The 18,599-nt window shown below is 44.7% G+C and overlaps 1 protein-coding gene across 2 annotated transcripts in view; it reads right to left on the bottom strand.

Annotated features, from left to right (window-relative positions):
- The window catches only part of E2F5 (E2F transcription factor 5), a 178,045-nt gene that overhangs the window by 110,910 nt on the left and 48,536 nt on the right, over positions 1 to 18,599 (bottom strand). For both annotated transcript variants that reach the window (XM_069220425.1, XM_069220427.1), the window contains exons 3-4: positions 11,595 to 11,756; positions 11,046 to 11,089 (exon numbers count right to left, since the gene is read on the bottom strand). In XM_069220425.1, coding sequence (XP_069076526.1) covers positions 11,046 to 11,089; positions 11,595 to 11,756 — 206 coding nt within the window. The remainder of the gene's footprint in view (positions 1 to 11,045; positions 11,090 to 11,594; positions 11,757 to 18,599) is intronic.

The following is an 18,599-nucleotide window of genomic DNA, read 5'->3' as shown; positions in this document are numbered from 1 at the left end:
GACTAACCTATCCCAAGTCTTGGTTTGTCCCAAAATGCCCAGCAAGTGGAATATCATGAGCTAAGGTCAGAATGAACTTCCTAAACTCCTGAGGCACTACCACTCTCCTAGTGGCACAAGGTTTGGGATCTCTTGCCTCAGTGTAGAGGAGTCCATCTTCCCAATAGACTCTGTGTTCCCGTGGTTTTTCCTTTGGTCTCTTCAGCAGCTTGCTGCCTAAGGCCTTCAAAAGAGGGACATGCTTCTTGCCCCTTACACAACTGTTCCCTTGTGGGTCCCCCTGGGCCTAAGAGCTCAACCTGATAAGGTTCCAACTCCATGGGCTCTGTTCCCTCAGAGGGCAGAACTTCTTCCTGAGAAGAGAGGTTCCCTTTCTTTTGTTGTGTTGAAGCTGGTTCCCCAGTATTCTTTCCTTTCCTCTTGGAGGGTAGGGCCATTATTCCAGGCTCCAACACCACTTTTTCACCCTGAGCCTTGCACTGTGCCCTTGTCTTGACACACACCAGTTCAGGGATACCCAGCATGGCTGCATGGGTTTTGAGTTCTACCTCAGCCCATGCTGAGGACTCCAGGTCATTTCCAAGCAAACAGTCTACAGGGATATTTGAGGAGACTACTTCCTGTTTCAGGCCATTGACCCCTCCCCATTCTAAAGTTACCATAGCCATGGGATGTACTTTAGTCTGATTGTCAGCGTTGGTGACTGGATAAGTTTATCCAGTCAGGTATTGTCCTGGGGAAACCAGTTTCTCTGTCACCATGGTGACACTGCCACCTGTATCCCTCAGGCCTTCTACACTAGTCCCAATAATTAAGAGTTGCTGCCTGTATTTTTGCATATTAGGGGGCCAGGCAGCCAGTGTGGCTAAGTCTACCCCACCCTCAGAAACTAATGTAGCTTCAGTGTGAACCCTGATTTGCTCTGGGCACCGTGTTGATCCCACCTGGAGACTGGCTATTCCAGTGCTAACTGGAGTAGAGTTTGAAGTGGAACCTTTCTTGGGACAGGCCTCGTCTCCAGTTTGGTGTCCCTGCTGATTACAGCTACGACACCAGGCCTTTTTGAGATCAAAGTTTTTACCCTTGTGCCCAAAATTGGATTGTGAAGAGGCTTTGGACCCTCCCTCCTGAGCAGGTTTTTGGGGCCTTGTAGAAGACTGTTTACTTTTACCCTTGGATGTCTCAACACTCTTCCCCTGGGGAGACTTTGTGACCCCTTTCTTTTGGTCACTCCCTGTGGAAGTCTTGGTCACCCTAGTCTTGACCCAATGGTCCGCCTTCTTTCCCAATTCTTGGGGAGAAATTGGTCCTAGGTCTACCAGATGCTGATGCAGTTTATCATTGAAACAATTACTTAAAAGGTGTTCTTTCATAAACAGATTGTACAGCCCATCATAATCATTTACACCACTGCCATGAATCCAACCATCCAGTATTTTGACTGAGAAGTCAACAAAATCAACCCGGGTCTGGCTTGAGGATTTTTGAGCACCCCTGAACCGAATCCTGTACTCCTCAGTTGAGCACAGCCCACCGGGAGCTAGGGGGCAGCCGCAGAGACAGGCAGAAGATAGGCGTGCAAGAACAAGTGGTCTGGGCTACAAAGACATGGAGAGGTTCTCAAAGAAGGCCGCTAGCCAGTACTTTCACGGTGCGGGTGTTGCTTCTGCTTTATGGTTATCTTGTGGGGGGTCAAGAGGGCACTCCAGCGGGAGCATTCCCTAGAGAACCTCTAAGTTGCCCAAGTCTCGCCCAGCACAAATGAGGCCGAGGGCTAGTAGCTTTGTTGGGGGTTAACCGGGACCATTCCGATTCAGCTTCTCCCAAGCAGCTGTGGAGGAGTGGTCCATAGTCCATAGTCCAGGATGTCCTCAGCAGTGCAAAGTCACAGGGCCCGCACCGCACTCCTCTCTGCTCCTTGGATGCCCCAAGCAAGAAAGATGGAGGCAGCGCCCAGCAGTCAGTGGTAGCAGGGAGGCATGGCAACGGCCCGGCTCCATGCAGCTCCAGATGTCTGCAGGCTGCGCCGATAAAGCAGGTGTTCGACCCCAGGCAGGGAGGCCACAGTCGCGCCGGGCAGGGTTCTGTGCTACAGGGGGAGACATTTGGGGGCCAATGTGGAGTGTCAACAGCAGGCCGCTTCAGCAGCCGTGCATCACCTGAGGGACATGGGCACCACCTCTGGCTGCAGCTCCTGGGTCTCAGCTGCCCCCGACCAATGCAGGGTATGGTGTGGTTCTCCAGGGCCCCACACCAGGCAGCAATCCACTGTGCTCCCACGTGTCGGGGGAGGGAGATGGGAGAGTGGGGTCACCAATCACTCTGCAACCACTAACCTCTCAGCATGCCCCTCACCTCTCAACTGTCTCGGCCAGCAGGAGCTGCAGTCCACAATCTTACGACTGTGGGCCTCTGCCCTCACGGGCCGATGAGGGGTGGTCGCAGCCGGCAGGATCAAATCCGCACATTCCAGGGGTAGCCCCAGTGCAGAGGGGTAGGATTCAGTAGATTCCCCGGTCAATGCAAGTATCATGTCGATAGGATGGGCCTGATGGTGGAGTTCGGCCCGGAACTCTCGGTCTACTCCATTCGGCGTCAAGTTATGCCCCTACTTAGGCAAGACTCTTGGGTCTCTTATTGATTTTTTAAAATTGATTAGAGGGGAGCGTGGATTGGCCACCAAAGAGAATGGCCGCCTGATGACGAAGCGCCGCGCGCCGAGCCAGACTTCAGCTAAGGCGGGGGTAACACGCGCCTCAGGCAGTCTCCCAGCAGCTTCCCGGAACTGCGAGAAACACAGACGGGGAAGCAACAGATTTCCCCAGCGGGACACGCGCCCACAACACTATCGGACGGGGAGTCACTGGAGGCCCACGGCGGTGCGCCCTACCGCGGCCTAAAGTGAGAGGCCCGCCCACCAGAATAAGCCGCCTCGGAAGAATCGGAGTTGCGACCACGCTCTGAACAGTGCGGTCGGGACCACCAGCACAGGACCGGGCGTCGGGAGGCGTGGGGGTAAGCAGCGACAGAAGCGGACCCCCCCCACCCCTCCCCTTACCTTTGCACACAATCTGCCACCCACGGGCAGCGCTGCAGACTCCGGCTCCCGGCGGAGGTGGCGCACGCCGCGGGCTGCCACCTGGTGGCCTCCCGGGGCTGCGGGGCGCGCGGGCCGAAGAGGCGCCAGATCCCCTTGAGGGGACGGGACACAGACCGGGACCAACCCCCATGCTGCACTATTACGAGCCCAGTCACAACGGCCTGCCTCAAACAAGAGAGGCAGAATGTATGACCGCCTTCCTAAGCCACAGGACAATCGTGATCAGGTACTACAGGCAGTAATAGACCATACCCAAGACATGGGCAGAGACAAATCCCGCACCCCTCTGAAGCCGTCACTGGACAATCACTCAGATCACTGAACACCAAGAACACTAAGAATCTTGAAGGAAGGGACCTTCATTCGGCAACAGACCTACCTATCATCAGACAGATAAGTGGCATACCCAGCTGTTCTAAACCAAAACTGCATCCTTGATGGGGAGAAAATGGGGAGGTCTGAGAGTTTACTGCCACCCCTTCTCATTATGGGATACCAGTTCTTACCAGGTGATGTCTGTCTGTTGACTAGGACATCCTTAATCCACCTCAGAGGTATAGCTGAGGCCCCTACACAGATATATAGAGACAACCCTGAAGGATGTAAAAACTGTTTTGAAAGTGTCATTTTAAACCATATACTCGGCCTTAAACATATGATCAGGCCTTCTCTAATACTTCTATCATGAGGTTGAATACTCACCCCCCCCCCAAGAGATACCCCTCCCACACCTGCCATTATAATGTATTATATGAATTAGATATTGGCGAGGTTGACTTCATACTAACAAATTGCCTCCCTCACCCGAGATCGATAGGGAAACCAGGCAGGGTACCAATATAACAAGGTCATATAGCAATAATATGTTATCCGTAAATACACTGGCCCCACACACACATGCAGCCCCTAGACTCAGGACCGGTGATCAGCTCTCAAAGAATAAATAGCCACCAACGAAGACACGGACTGTGCACGCCTAAATGGACTCATGCGGCGAAGCCTACCCCAGGCTAACACTAATAACTTTATACACATCCCATGTCCCTCAGCATAAGACCCCTACTCTCTCTGAGCCCTCACACGATCCTTGCGGACTGCATTATTATACACTATAACTTATGATGTGCAACACACCACTGTTACATGTACACCAAAAATCATACATAACAGCAGCCATGAGAAGTACCGAATGCCCCCCGGGACCCTCTCCTCCCCCTTTCCCCCACGATCTCTCGAGCCTGGACTCCTTCATACTTAATCCCCAGTGCTCCCATTATTTACACTCAAGCTACGTAACACATAACACAAGGGGGCTGACTTATGGCCCCCCAAAGCTATCTAAGAAACATTGAAATAACCCCCATCATATCTACACCCCATAACAATACCCTCTTGGCGCGCGGACCCTACAGGTTCGGACCCGCAGGTTAATAGATTAATTGGCAGTAAGTTTTCTTTCTCCTTCCCTCTTTCTTCTTCTTATAGGTCTTTCTTTCATCCTTTATTCATTAGTGCATAATTTAACTCCCTACTTTCGGAGCCTCCCAAACTTATCTCTAACTCTATAGCTACTATTTACTTCCCCTGGTGACCGAGGGACCCAGACACATCCCGTTCTTACCCCTTATGTTATATTATTATCCTCACTACATGTTCCTGAACAACTAATATCCATACGATACCCCTCCCCCGTGCTCTCCTTCCCTGACCACACAATACAGATACATTCTACGGAGTACACCTCATCCACATAGCACCCATGGGAACGACAACGCCGCTCACAGTCCTCTCCTGGAATGTCCATGGTATGACCTGCTATGTCAAACGACAGAAAGTACTATCCTATTTATGCTCTAAACATGCTGATATTGCCCTGTTACAAGAAACACAACTTGACGCAGCAGAATCTGAAAAACTTCGTAGAGACTGGGTTGGTAAAGTACTCTATAGCGGTAAACCACCTGTGTCCGACGGAACACAGGGTACTGGAAGGAAATGCGGGGTGGCAATTCTCATACGTCACTCACTACAATTCCGGTTGTTTAAAACATGGCACGACCCGGAAGGTCGTAATGTCCTAGCCAAAATCAGGATAGGTTTTTCCACGATCTACATAGGTTCAATATACGCCCCAATAGGCTCTAAGCGCACTTTTTTTCTCTCTCTCAACCGACTACTCACGCAGATTGGTGCCTCCCAATATATACTGGGCGGAGACTGGAACATTGTACAAGATGCTATTCTTGATCGCACAAGCGGACTCGATGCAGGCAACAACTCAGATAGGGCCCTACTCCGCGACATCCTCTCTGACCACAGCTTGTTGGACTGTTTGGGCCTACTACACCCCTCGGACTGCCAATACACCTTCCTCTCTCCAGTCCATGGACCCCAATCGCGACTAGACTACTTTATGATCGATCAGAGACTGATACAATCGATAAAACTGTTGGATATCCTCCGATCATTCCCAGGTCCTACTAACGTTGCAACTAGGAATGATCAGTCCCGGACGTAAACCATGTCGTCTCCCCAACTCCAGATATAGAACTCCAAAAGGAAAGGAGCAACTTAAAGCTCACTTAACCACCTATCTAAAAGATAACAAAGGCTCGGTATCCTCACCCAACTTCTATGGGCAGCAGCAAAGGCAACTATTAGAGGTCAGTTAATGAGAGACGCTGCCATTGCCAACACCCAAAAGAGAGATCAACAGGCCAAACTGGAAGACAGGATAGCCCATGCAACCAGGGAATATACTCGAACCCCCACTTCACTCAATCGCCGCTATCTTGAACAAGCTAAAAAGGAACTCAACTCCGTATATACTTTGCGGGCGGAATATGCATTGCAAAGGTTAAAGGGCCATCATTATGAGCACGGCGAGAAATCAAGCCGTCTACTAGCCGCCCTACTACACCAAAGAGAAATCACTTTAGCCATACCAGCAATTAATGACCGAAATAACGACAGGCAATTGTGAACGAATTCGGCAGCTATTACCAAGCCCTCTACACCCCAGAAACAGTAGAAGCCACTGACCGCCTGAATACCTTCCTACAAAGAGCAAATATACCCTGTATTTCGACCAAAGGTAGGGCGCTCTTAGAGCGTGACATTAGCAAGAAAGAGATCCAACAGGCGATAGCCAACTTATCATATCACAAAGCTCTGGGAGAGGATGGTTTCACGTCCGAATTCTATAAATGGTCTGGGGCAGACACAGTAGAAACCCTATACAAAGCTTTCCTGGGAGCTGATCACACGGAATCCCTATATCCTATCTCCAACAAAGCCACTATCATAGTCTTACCCAACCCAGGAAGAGACCCCCTTCTCTGCGGGAGCTATCGCCCCATATTACTACTTAATGGAGACACCAAAATGTTAGCAGCGATATTAGCAACCCGACTTAAAAAAGTTATCCCTTCACTAATCCATCATACCCAGGTGGGCTTTGTCCCGGGCCGTTCATCAAGGAACCACCTCCGTACGCTATTTCATACCATATGGACAGCGCAACACTCACAGGAAGAAGCCCTTGCCCTCTCATTGGATGCAGAGAAGGCATTCGACCGAATAGAATGGTGGTATCTTTTTGAAATTCTAAAACGCTTCGGACTAGGGACTAACTTCATCAATAGAATACGACTACTCTATGACTCCCAGACAGCCCAGGTGAACTGTGGAGGGTTTCTGTCTGACACCTTCCCGATCTCCAAAGGAACACAACAGGGCTGCCCACTGTCCCCCTATTATTCTTATTAGCTGTAGAACCCCTTGCGGCGGTAATTCAGAACTCTAACCTAATATCAGGAATCTCAATCCCAGGCGGATGTTCCACTATCTACCTCTATGCAGACAATAGTTTACTCACGCTCACCGACCTACCCAATTCTCTACCGGCTCTTAAACAGATATTGATGGAATTCGAACAACTCTCGGGCTACCAGATAAACTGGGATAAAAGTGAGTCTCTTCCCTTATCCCCTATAACAATCAGCTCCTCCCTACAAGGTCTGCCGGTTAAGTGGAAACACGTACGTCTCCGTTATCTAGGAATTGATATAAATAGAGGCCTAGAAAACATAGTGACGGATAACTTAGACCCCTTAATTAATAACATGAAACGAGATTTTGAGAAATGGAAACAACTAGGGTTCTCCATGTGGGGCGGAGTGCAGGCGGTACAAATGGTAACCCTTCCAAGATTCCTCTACGTACTGGGTATGCTCCCTCTACATAAACCACTAACCCTCCACCAAGAGATAGACCTCTGCATCCGTGCCTTTGTCTGGGGATCCATGTGCCCACGACTGCCCAGAGCCACGTTACGTGAATCTGGAGGTTTAAATCTCCCTTCTATAGAACGCTATTCTTCTGCGTTACACCTATCGCAGATGACCCTCTTACTCCGGAATATGTGGGACCCACCACTCTGGGTGACAGTGGAAAAGACAATTGCAGGAGCTCCTCATGAACTACAAATAATATATAACACGGACATGATGGACCAACGAACCATCAACCCCATGACTGGAGCCATGAGGAAAGCTTGGCGACAGACGCACCGTTCCCTGAAAATAGACCCATATCTACATGACAGATCCCCCTTATGGGGCAATAGAGGGTTCCAGATAGGAGGTAAGACCATCCGTTGGTGGGACTGGTATCAAAAAGGTATCATAAGGATAGACCAACTCATCTCTGGAGACAACTGGAAGACATTCGGGGAGCTCCAGGACGAATTTGACCTCCCCGATCACTATTCATGGCCCTACCTACAGCTACGACACTGTCTGGTTCAGCGACTAGGATGTTCCCCCCGGCGATTAACACATTCGCCAATACTTAGAAACATGGGACCAAATGAAAGGGGCTGTGTCGGGGCTACAGGCGGTGCTGAATCAACACCTTTTCTCACTACCACTACTCAATTCCCTTAGGGAAAAATGGCAAATTCGACTACAGAAAGACTATGACTTAGATGACTTGGCTGAATTAATTGAGGCTAGAGACCGGGGAGCCCGTGAGGCTCGCCTGAAATTCTGTCTTTTCAAGACCCTACATGACTGGTATTGGACCCCCCCAGAAACTGTGCACGGCACGACTACTATCTCATGCACCCTGCTGGAGATGCCCCCACAATCATTGTGATCTTACCCACATCTTACATGACTGTACTGCTATACAACCCTTCTGGCGGGCGATAGGACATACTCTTGGAGAGGTGTTGCCCTTACCGCCAACACTCACACCATCTCTCACTCTTACACGATACAGGGGAGCTACAACATCTCTAACGACCCCAAAGCCGATTATTGCATACCGCACTGGCCACAGCAAAATTATGTATCCTCAGACATTGGCGGGCACAGCTGCTCCCTCCCAGGAAGAATGGATCGGCGCAATGTATCAGGCAGCCTCCCACGAACGCCTCATATACGACCTGCAGGATAAAACTGATATATTCTTACAAACATGGTCACCCTTCCTACCTAACTTGACGATCTAAGTATATCCTACGATGGACCACAACCACTTAATCTATGCAAATACAAATCATCACTCACCCATTAATTTATGTAACATTATCTCCAGCTATATTGTATCCTCTTTTCCATCCCCTTAATGGAACCGCCCCAACAATGATGTTTCAACAATGACACTCTCTTCGATTACTCCCTCGCAGCCCAACTCCACTCTGCACTGATGCCTTATTTTCTTCAACCCCAAGGATCCCTTGATTCCTCACCTTTATCCCATCACCTCCAGTAAATTATCATCATCACCGCCCCTCTATTTCTTTCTTTAGTAACATCACCTCGCCTACCACAGAATCTTGATTCCATTTGTGTCGTCCTAAACCCCCCAACCCGCCCCATCCCCCACCCCTCGGTCACCATTGCTCCAGTCACCATTGTCGCCATAGCGGTCTCCATTATCATCCTTTTTATTATTGTTACTATTATCATAATGGGTACTATTACCCTCATCACCCTTCTTACCCATCTTTTTTTACCTAGGAACAACTTCATTGTCACACTCTCCAGTATTACTTATCCAATTAAGTTGAATACCCATTAAATCATGAGTGCATTCCCGTCCTTAGCAATAGATCATCTTATCACCATTCTAATGTATACCGCAAATCGTCTCCCCACACATTAGAATAGCACACGAATAGCACACGAATATCTTCGATCAATGTTCCTTCAATGGAAATCACTCAAATTTATTATCTCCATATCATTACTCACTGAGTCTTTATCATCCTCTCCCTAAAACTGCCCCCCTTGTGAGCCCCTGAACTCATTAGAGAGGGACTACTACTAGAGATAGATACAAATAACCTCACAATGACCTATCTCTATTAGCGATATGGACCATGTTAAGGAGAGATTACTAAACAATTGCTAACGGCACCTGTTAACATACTAGTACTGTAATACAGTAAATCTATGACATAGATATATCCAACACCTATGGCTGTATACCCTCTATTGACGAAGTTCAAGCACTCTCCAGGCTGATATACTTTGATTGTTTGGTGACATGAGACCACTATGCTAGCAATACTGGCTCTTAAATGTGAATATTAACGCTGGTACAATACACGTTTTTGTTTGATATATTTGCATACAATGATTAAAGACTGTAACGATTGTATCTCCTCAAAGAAGGGAGGAATTTAGTTTATTTACTTTCTGTACAGGACTTGTGCTACGAAATAATAATAAAAAATTACAACACAAAAAAATAAAATTGATTAGAGCAGATTTGTAGGTTGGGCAGGAATGATCTTAACTACAGTACATTGTGTACAATCTCAATCAAAATCTTATGACTCTGAAATTAGCGCTTTGGTGCAGAAACTGGTGTTCAGCTGTTTAAAACAATGCAATAAAAGGATTTGATTTTATTCTAAAAATGTTTATCTGCAATTGCCTTAAGGAGGGGAAAATATGGGCATGTAGGGACCCTTTAGGAAATGCTCACGAAATGAAGAGCGATCTGTGAGCTGAGGTTGAAGTGATCAGGATCAAGAAACCATATCCACAATTTTACTTAACTTCACTGCTTTTATGTGAGGATGTAAGCTTATGGATTAAAGGAATGTTCATGATTTGTCAGGTACTGGTGCCGTGGGTACATGTTTAGTGTCAATAGTGTCTTAATGTTGACAAATTGCAGAATGTATTGTGCAATGTTCATTTTTAGGGGTTACATCGCAAAACAAAATAAAATGATGGACGGAGTGTTGAAACTTTTCAAACACTCACCCTTAGTCACAGATCTGGGCTTAATCGATTGTTATTTTGCTCGCCACGTCACACCAGATTGGACCCAGCCATATGCAAATCATTTTTGACCCTGTTCCCCATGGGAACAGTCAACCCGAACTGCCAGGCCAGGTCATCCCTGGACAGCAAACAAGCATCCTGGGACCTATGGCAGGGTATCGCCCTTCATCAGCCAGGCTAGCTTGAATCCAGTGGCGCAGAGAGCAAGGGGCCCACGTCTGGGCATACCCTATCCACTCAGGTCTCACAAGGCAACATCAAAAAACAAAATAAAATGATGGACGGAGTGTTGAAACAGTTCAAACACTCAACCCCAATCACAGATCTGGGTTTAATCTATCGTTATTTTGCTCACCACGTCACACCAGATTGGACCCAGCCACATGCAAATCAGTCTTGACCCTGTTCCCCATGGGAACAGTCCAGCCAAAACTGCCAGGCCAGGTCATCCCTGGACAGAAAACAAGCATCCTGGTTGCCGACAGACAGCATTGTTGAAGACTTGTTTTCTCTAATACATTGAAATGAATAAATACTAGATAGTTATTTCAACACTGTATGCGCAGTGTGATATTCTTAGGCATTATATTATGACTATTTCAACTAGCAGTTTGCAACAGTAAAATAATTTTAAAAATTACCATTAAAGCAATTGCAGATGTCTTCATGTGTGACATACGAACACGTAAGCAGCACAAGTCAAGGAAAATACAATTAGAAGAAAATAGAAAACACAAACTAGCAACAAAATGCTGTTATACGAGATAAAACATTAATCTAGAAAAGTTTTTAGTACAGACTGTATGAAAAAAGGCTGCTGATGTTCAAATACAATATAGGTTATCTTTTTAGGAATACAAATATTCTTTTAGTTCTTAAATATGCAAGCTAGTATGGCAAACTGAAAAAACAGTATCAGTGCAGTATGACATGATTAGCAGTTGACATCTGTCAGATCCGCATAAATGTGGAAAGAGCAGTGCAAGTGAATTTCCAATGGAACAAAAACTGGGTAGGTAAGTTACATCACACATTTCTATCAAGACTAACAGGTGTGTGCAACACAACGTACAGTCACAGTGAGATAACAATCCTTGGAGAAATGTCCCTATGTCAAAAAGATCTTATGTTGTACGGATACTTATTTCAATTAGCTTTTTTTGTGAATTTATTCACACCTTAAAGGATATATTTTATTATTGGAATCTTCCATAACATTTTTGATACTCTGTTGAAGCCATAATTTCTGCTGATCCAGCTCCTTTTCCTTTAAATCCAGATCTTCAATTTCTGCTTTCAGATACCTCAGTCTGTCTATGACTTCCTTGGTATTGCAGCCAGCACCCACACCTCTTAAAGATATACAAAATTGTGAAGACTTGATCACAGAGATATTTTATCAAATCTTAAAAATAAAAAAATAAAATGCATTTTACTTACCACAGTAACTTCAGTGTTCCTTAGTCATATTTTTCACCTTTCTCAGATTTATGTTGGCCCCAACAGTAAGAAACAGAAATATGCTACTGTTTTCAGATATCACTTGACAGCGCAATTGTCAACAAGACCTGTTGTTACCAATTTTTTAAACTTCACTTAGCAGAGGTCTTGGCTCTGCCTACAAGAGTATTTATTACTCCAACTTCATGCTGTTCTGCACTTCATTCCATCTCCTATGTGGCAACTGAGTTGCACCGGTATGAGGGGCTATTTTACATTTCAGAAATACACGACTCAAACATTTAATTCACACATAAAATATTTTTCACAGCAAGAAACTTTTCTTAAGCGTTTTATTCCGAACTCAAACTGCAAGTCAGGCCTATTGGCTCTGCCAATGCATGCTTACAGGTTTTTTGGGGGGCCAATTAAAAAGTGAGATAAATGTTCTTGCACTACAATGTTAAAGACTTCTTCACTACAGGAAAAATGCGTCCATTGTGACAATCTTGCCATTCAAGAACTAGAATTTCATGTGGTGTTATTAGTTGGATGGATGGAGAATCAGACATTACTCATTTTGAGAGATTGGAGATCTCCCTGAGACATAAAAAAGCAAGAGTTTGCCACTAAACAGAAAAGAGATATCTCAATACCAAAATTGTAATATGTGGGCAGTGGCTAAAATGGCCAGAATGTTTACACGCAAGACCCAATGTATTAAATAACTAGTGGGTTTGTAAACATGTATTTTTCTGGCCAGTCTTTAAGAAGGAGATCAGATAAAGGCGCAGATAGGCTCTAGAAAAAACAATTTAATATGGAACCAGTCTTAGCTAGGCACTCGCATAGCTGGACTAAGGAACCGAGACGCATCAGCTCACTCTTTTAGTGTAGAGGTCAATGCTATTTGGAAACATTTAATTGAGTGTAAACGTTTGTTCGAAGCAATTCAACAATAAGGCTACTACAGGGCACAGCTAAGAAGGCACTGATTCAGCTTTGCTCCCTATCCACACAACAACGGATAAGGATGGTAGATGAGCACTCCTTTTTCCCATAACCAGGGGCAACAGCCCTGAGCAACAAGAGGGTGGAAATACTCCAAGGTGCCCTAATAGTCAGCCAAGCCGAGATCAAGTTTACAGAGGAGACCTTATCAATGTTTTCTTGTAAAGCTGAGAGGTGGTTTGAGAAGAGGCTGGCGAACGGAGAATAGTGGACCGCTACGCCCCAGACAGTGAATGACATAGGTGGTAAGGCATGGGCGGGGGGTCATACTGTCGGCACTGGGCTGCAGACATAGTGGCAATGGCTTTAAGGCATGCTGTGTAAAGGGAGAGAATGTGGTTGTGGTTCAGCGATGACCATGCAACACCCTCTCAAAATGGATGAGCCCAAGACTTATTCTGGGCATCTTAAAGTCACTAACCAGCACAGCAGAGTGAACAGTTCTCACAGCAGACAAACCACGGATGCACTAGAACAGAACACGCAGCCAGGGATTAGAGTTTCCCCAGTAGGCTTCAAATTAAATAAAAGCTGCCATTTCAGTGATCCTAACATGCAGTACCCAAATGCATGTCAGTAGAGGAGTTAGGTATGGAAAATGCTAACAAAATAAAATAAAAGCTAAGCTACAGAACCTCCATGTGAACACCACCTGGACAGTGAGGGACTGGAACAGGGGTGTAGAGGACAAAGACACTTTTATTACCAAAGCTGAGTAATAGCAGGACTTGTAAAGAGAACACTAACCCTGTGCATTTGGGTATTTCTGCCTTTTTTCATGTAAATGTCTGCGAGGGGCTTATGGTAGTCTGCTAGGTCCCATGAAAGAAGTACTTGCCCACAGCCTATAGCACACTGAGAAACAACAGTACACATTTAAAGGCCTATTGCTTTTGACACATGCATTTAGCTAACAACAAGGAAGACCTACAGATTTTGCCACACTCTTCACAACATACAGTAGAACTCTCCTGCATTTAAGAAAGATTTTCATTAGCACAAAGATCTATAAACTAACATTACAGTGTCACAGCATTACATCTATGCAAGAACAAAACCCCAAGCTACTTAGTGTCGGACTCAAATAGGACATTAACATGAGGTCAATGTCAGAAAAACTAACAAAGGCTTTAATTCTCTTGTATAGCTAGAGCTTCACCTGCTTGGGGATCAGTTCACAGTGTTGTGTACTTGCAAATGTAATTTAAGGAGATGCAACTATGTTCTGCTCCAAGTAATAATAAGGTTGAAACTTGTGTCCAGATAAATGCACAATGAAGGCAAGGAAATACAGGAAAGTTGGAAATCCGGGAAAATTGAAAAAAAATATGTCTTGCTGGTGCTGTGCAGCATGGCAAAAAGGAGAAAATAGAAAAGGTGCAATGGCGTGATTGCGCCATTTGGTAGGTGCGTGGATGCATGAATACATATGTGCGTGACTATAAAATGAAATAACACCTTTTTTTTTTTTATTTAATGAGCAAAAAAATATTACTAAATTTAAAAGAAAAAAGTGAAGTTGCCAGATTTTGTTTTTAAAAGCAGATGGGACGGCACCACTTTGGAGAAGAGGAAAGTAAGAGCGGGTTGGGAGAAAAGGTGAGGTGTTTAAAAGTAAAAATAAATGTTCTGGGGGGGGGGAAGTAGCACAAAAGAAAGGGAGCAAGAGAGGGCGAGGAGAGAAGCACATGCAGGAGAGAACAACATGAAGCATGGTGGGAGCCGGGGAGACACAAGTCAGAAGAATACAGAGAGCAGAAGCAAAGAAGTGCACAAGGGAGGCAGCTGGGAAACACATACTCTCTTGTGGGAAAAAGTAAAGTGAAGTACAAAAATAGTTACCTAAAGGTTGGCAGCAGAAGGACACAAGTTAACCAAAAAAAAACAATAGCAAAGAGGCTCTGTTACAGAGGAGGGACAAACACAAGATGGACAAGGAAAGCCACTGATTAAGAAGCAAAGAAATGAGTGACAATGAATCCAACCAATGGTAAGCAATGAGCATGCGTTAAGTCCATTGTACACCTGCATGGTACGCCTTCAATATTTCTGGTAGGCGTCACCCAAATATGAATCTTCTCCTCAGGGTTATAATGCTCTTGATGCCATTTTGCAAGGTATCGGGTAGAAATGTTATAACATTTGTTAAGGGACAGAAGAGGGCCAAGATATCCCGATAAAAGTGTGCCTCTTGAGAAAGGAGGGGAGGGGGGCTTCTCCTACCTTCAGACCTGTTTTTCTTAAAGCAGAACAGCAAAGGGTTCTGGCAGTCCATCTCAGGAGACAAATGGATGTCAGCAGAAAAATTAACAAGTGTTGACCTCTCCTGACAGAGGCCTTTATTTCGAGTCTGACTCACCCCGGTGATCCGACAGCCACATTATGACCGTAGGGACAGCGCCACGGCTGACCACCGGCACCGCCACATTCTTACCGGCCAACGGTCTGGCAGTGCGGGTGGTCTTAATCCGCCAGTTTGCGACTCCTGTATCCGCCAGCTTTTGCATGGCGGTTCCAAGCCCATGCAAAAGCTGGCATAGACAGGGTGCCAGGGGCCCCTGCACTGCCCATGCACTTGGCATGGGCAGTGCAGGCCCTGTTGCACTTTTCACTGCCTGAGTTACAGGCAGTGAAAAGCGCAACAGTTGCTATCACACCAGACGCACCACAAAATTGTCGACAGCTCAATTACGAGCCGGCGTCAATGTTGTGGGTAGTTTCCCACTGGGCCAGCGGGAAACTCATAATAGGGCCAGCAGGCAAAAAACCGAACACGCAGTTTTGCGACCTAACTAGTTTGGTGGGTGGCCTCTGTCACCCACCAAACTCATAATGAGGCCCTGAGTGTTAAATTTAGTTTGAGCCCAAAAATATTTAAGCTACTCTGAAGAGGTTCCTATTGTAGCCATCTGTTGAGTACTGAAAGATATTTCTTATCTGTTTCCTCATTGTCAACAAGGTCATCCATTTCTTCTCTTTGTGGGATCTTCATTTTAGCTTCAATAAGATGGCAGCAACAATTTATCAAGTGTAGCTGGATGGAGGCTTGAAGAAAGTAGCTAGTCAGGGTGGGCAATTTTATCAACATGTAAACTCTAAAAGTGCTATCGGATATTGATCAGCTAGTGATTTTCCAATGTTTGATGCTACAGGGAGAACTTCAAGAGATCAGATTGGGACAAACATTGAATAGGACTTGTCAGTCTTTTAGAAGGCTATGAACACATGGCAAAAGACAGATTTAGAAAAGTTAGAGGTGTACTCTGAAGGCACTGCCTAGGTTTAGGAGAGATTGGGAGATAAGAATGGTTCTTTCTGATGAGTTGTAAACTAGGATTTATGAGAAGACATTCAAGGTGGATTTTCCACATGTTTTTACTAATGTTTGGGGGGGTATGCAGGATGTTTTCCCAGAGATTGTAATGAAAGAAGATTGTATGACTATGTGTTGTGGAAATGTAAAGAAGCACAACGAAACTAGAAGGATGTTTTGGGGGAAATTAAAGATGCTGAAAATGAGAAGTCCCCATTTATACGGTTGAGATGCTGTTCTGAATTCTACTGGCTGAATTAAGGGTTTTGGGGAATCATAACATTTTCTAAATTGATCCATTTGATGATTGCTGTAGGAAACACATTAGCTCAGGTGTGGGAAAATCTAAAACTTCCAGAGAAAATGCAATGGGTGAACAATGTTTGGAAACTCTGTGCTATGGAAAAGCTGATGGGCCACGAGTAGAGAGAACTTTTGAAGTTTAGGGAGGACTGAGGACTTGTGCGTACCAGACGTTATACAGAAACGTGATAACTCGAGCTCTTCCTTTGTGAATCAACTTTGTCTGTGGGAAACAGTTGATAGATATAAGAACGCACAGGGTGTGTGCACGTGGGGGACAGCTCTCAAATAAATAAAGTCATTAAGGAGAATTATTTTGAAGGGAAAAGAACAAAAAGTGTCTTTACTTTATTCAATATGTGGGTAGGCCTTACAGCCAATGTGTGGGGGGCTGCTGTTATGGATGGATACACTAAACATGACTCTTCTGTCATTTCCGTTTTACCATGAATTCTCCTTTTTGTTGCACTAATATTTTTCTGGACATTCCCCTTTTCTACTGGTAAATTCGAAGTTTCTCTCTTAATGCACTGAATTGTGGCAGTACTTCCCATCTTACTTTATGGATCTAGGAAGGTGTGATGTTGTAAGGACCAGAATATTTAGGGATGAGTCATACGTTTGAGTAGGAACAAATTAGAAACTTTTAGGTTTGCAAGAGGGGCCTTCATGGTGGGAGATGGACACCTGGCATCATCAGCTGTAGAACTACTTTTGTAAAAACTACCTCTAAAAGCTTCTCTTTCTTGTAGACCAGTATTTAGGATATTAGTAATTTACAACTATAAAAAAACACGAAAAATGTGCAGTATTCTTGAATTAAGTGGCAGAACTGGCTGGGGACATACCTTAGTGGCCTTGCCAAGATGCAATATTTCACAAACGTCTAAAGGAAAATCGAATGAGACACAGTGCAAAAATGTTCTCACATTACCAAAACACTTTGTCTATTTGGAACTATGTACAACCACCCATTGGCGTAACTCGATATTTTGAACATGTAGTTATCGCAAGAAAAGTAACTTATTGAATAAAGTCACACAAACAAATTATTTTTCTGTCTGCTCAGTTTTCAGCATTGCAAGTATTTAACTGAGTATGGTAACGTGAAATTTGTTTTCTTAATGAAAGAGAACACTGAATCCACTATGGCTGAAACTGAAGGAGGGAACTGTGAGTTTCTTAAAAGGAGCTTAAACTACAACAGCACAAGGGTTTCAAATTATTCAATAACAAACTTTCAACATCAAAATACTAGTTCTACGTATGCACAAATTAGTTTGCGAGTCAGAAGTAGAACACAGAAAATCAATCAATCAAGTCAATCTTAAACAAATACATCAGTTAATAAGGTGATAAAGCAGCATGTGTTCAACAATTAAGTTCAACACACAATTATAATACATTTTCCAATATGTACCCTGGTCTGAAAAGTGTGTGTGGCTTGTTTGTTTCAGCAAGCTAAAGGAAAGCGAGACAAAACAAGCATTAAGAATATGGCCACTCACAAAGGAATCCAGGCTGCATCAGGTGTTGCAAACTACCTTTTGGCACACCAGTGATACGATAAGGTCATATTTGTTTGTAATCTTTATGAGAAAAAGAAAACTTCTTGAAATGACTTAATTCAAAAGTCTGAATCTTGTATTGGAAAAGCTGCCACTATTCTTGTAATGTAATGTAATGACCAAAAGACAATGAGAGATGTAATGCAGAGATTCGTGAGATTGTTTGTTTTGATTGCTACAGCCACTGCTTACACTTTGTAACACATCATGAATTGAATGTTAAATAAGAGTTTGCAAGCTACCATTATGTTAAGTAGTAACACGTTAATTCATCATTGACCAAAAGAGTTCCCTATATGATCTATGAGTAACCCTTAAAAATACATATTTGTATAGCATGCTAATTATGGATTGAAGATTTTTGCATAAACACCTTGTTGGAAATGACAGTCTTTTGCATGGTGTACCCTCAGAGTTTTGCCTTGACGGTTTCTGCTGGCTGCACTTTACCTTTACTAACCAGTGGTAAAGTGCTTGTGCTCCCCTTTTCAAAAAGATAAACTTAGCATACCGCTGACTGACATTTTTAACTTACATATAATGCAAGTGCCTAGTAAATG

This window comes from Pleurodeles waltl, chromosome 2_2 (assembly GCF_031143425.1).
Source record: "Pleurodeles waltl isolate 20211129_DDA chromosome 2_2, aPleWal1.hap1.20221129, whole genome shotgun sequence".
Lineage (NCBI taxonomy): Eukaryota > Metazoa > Chordata > Amphibia > Caudata > Salamandridae > Pleurodeles > Pleurodeles waltl.
The sequence above is the reverse complement of the archived record's forward strand: the minus strand, read 5'-3'. Positions and strand labels throughout refer to the sequence as shown.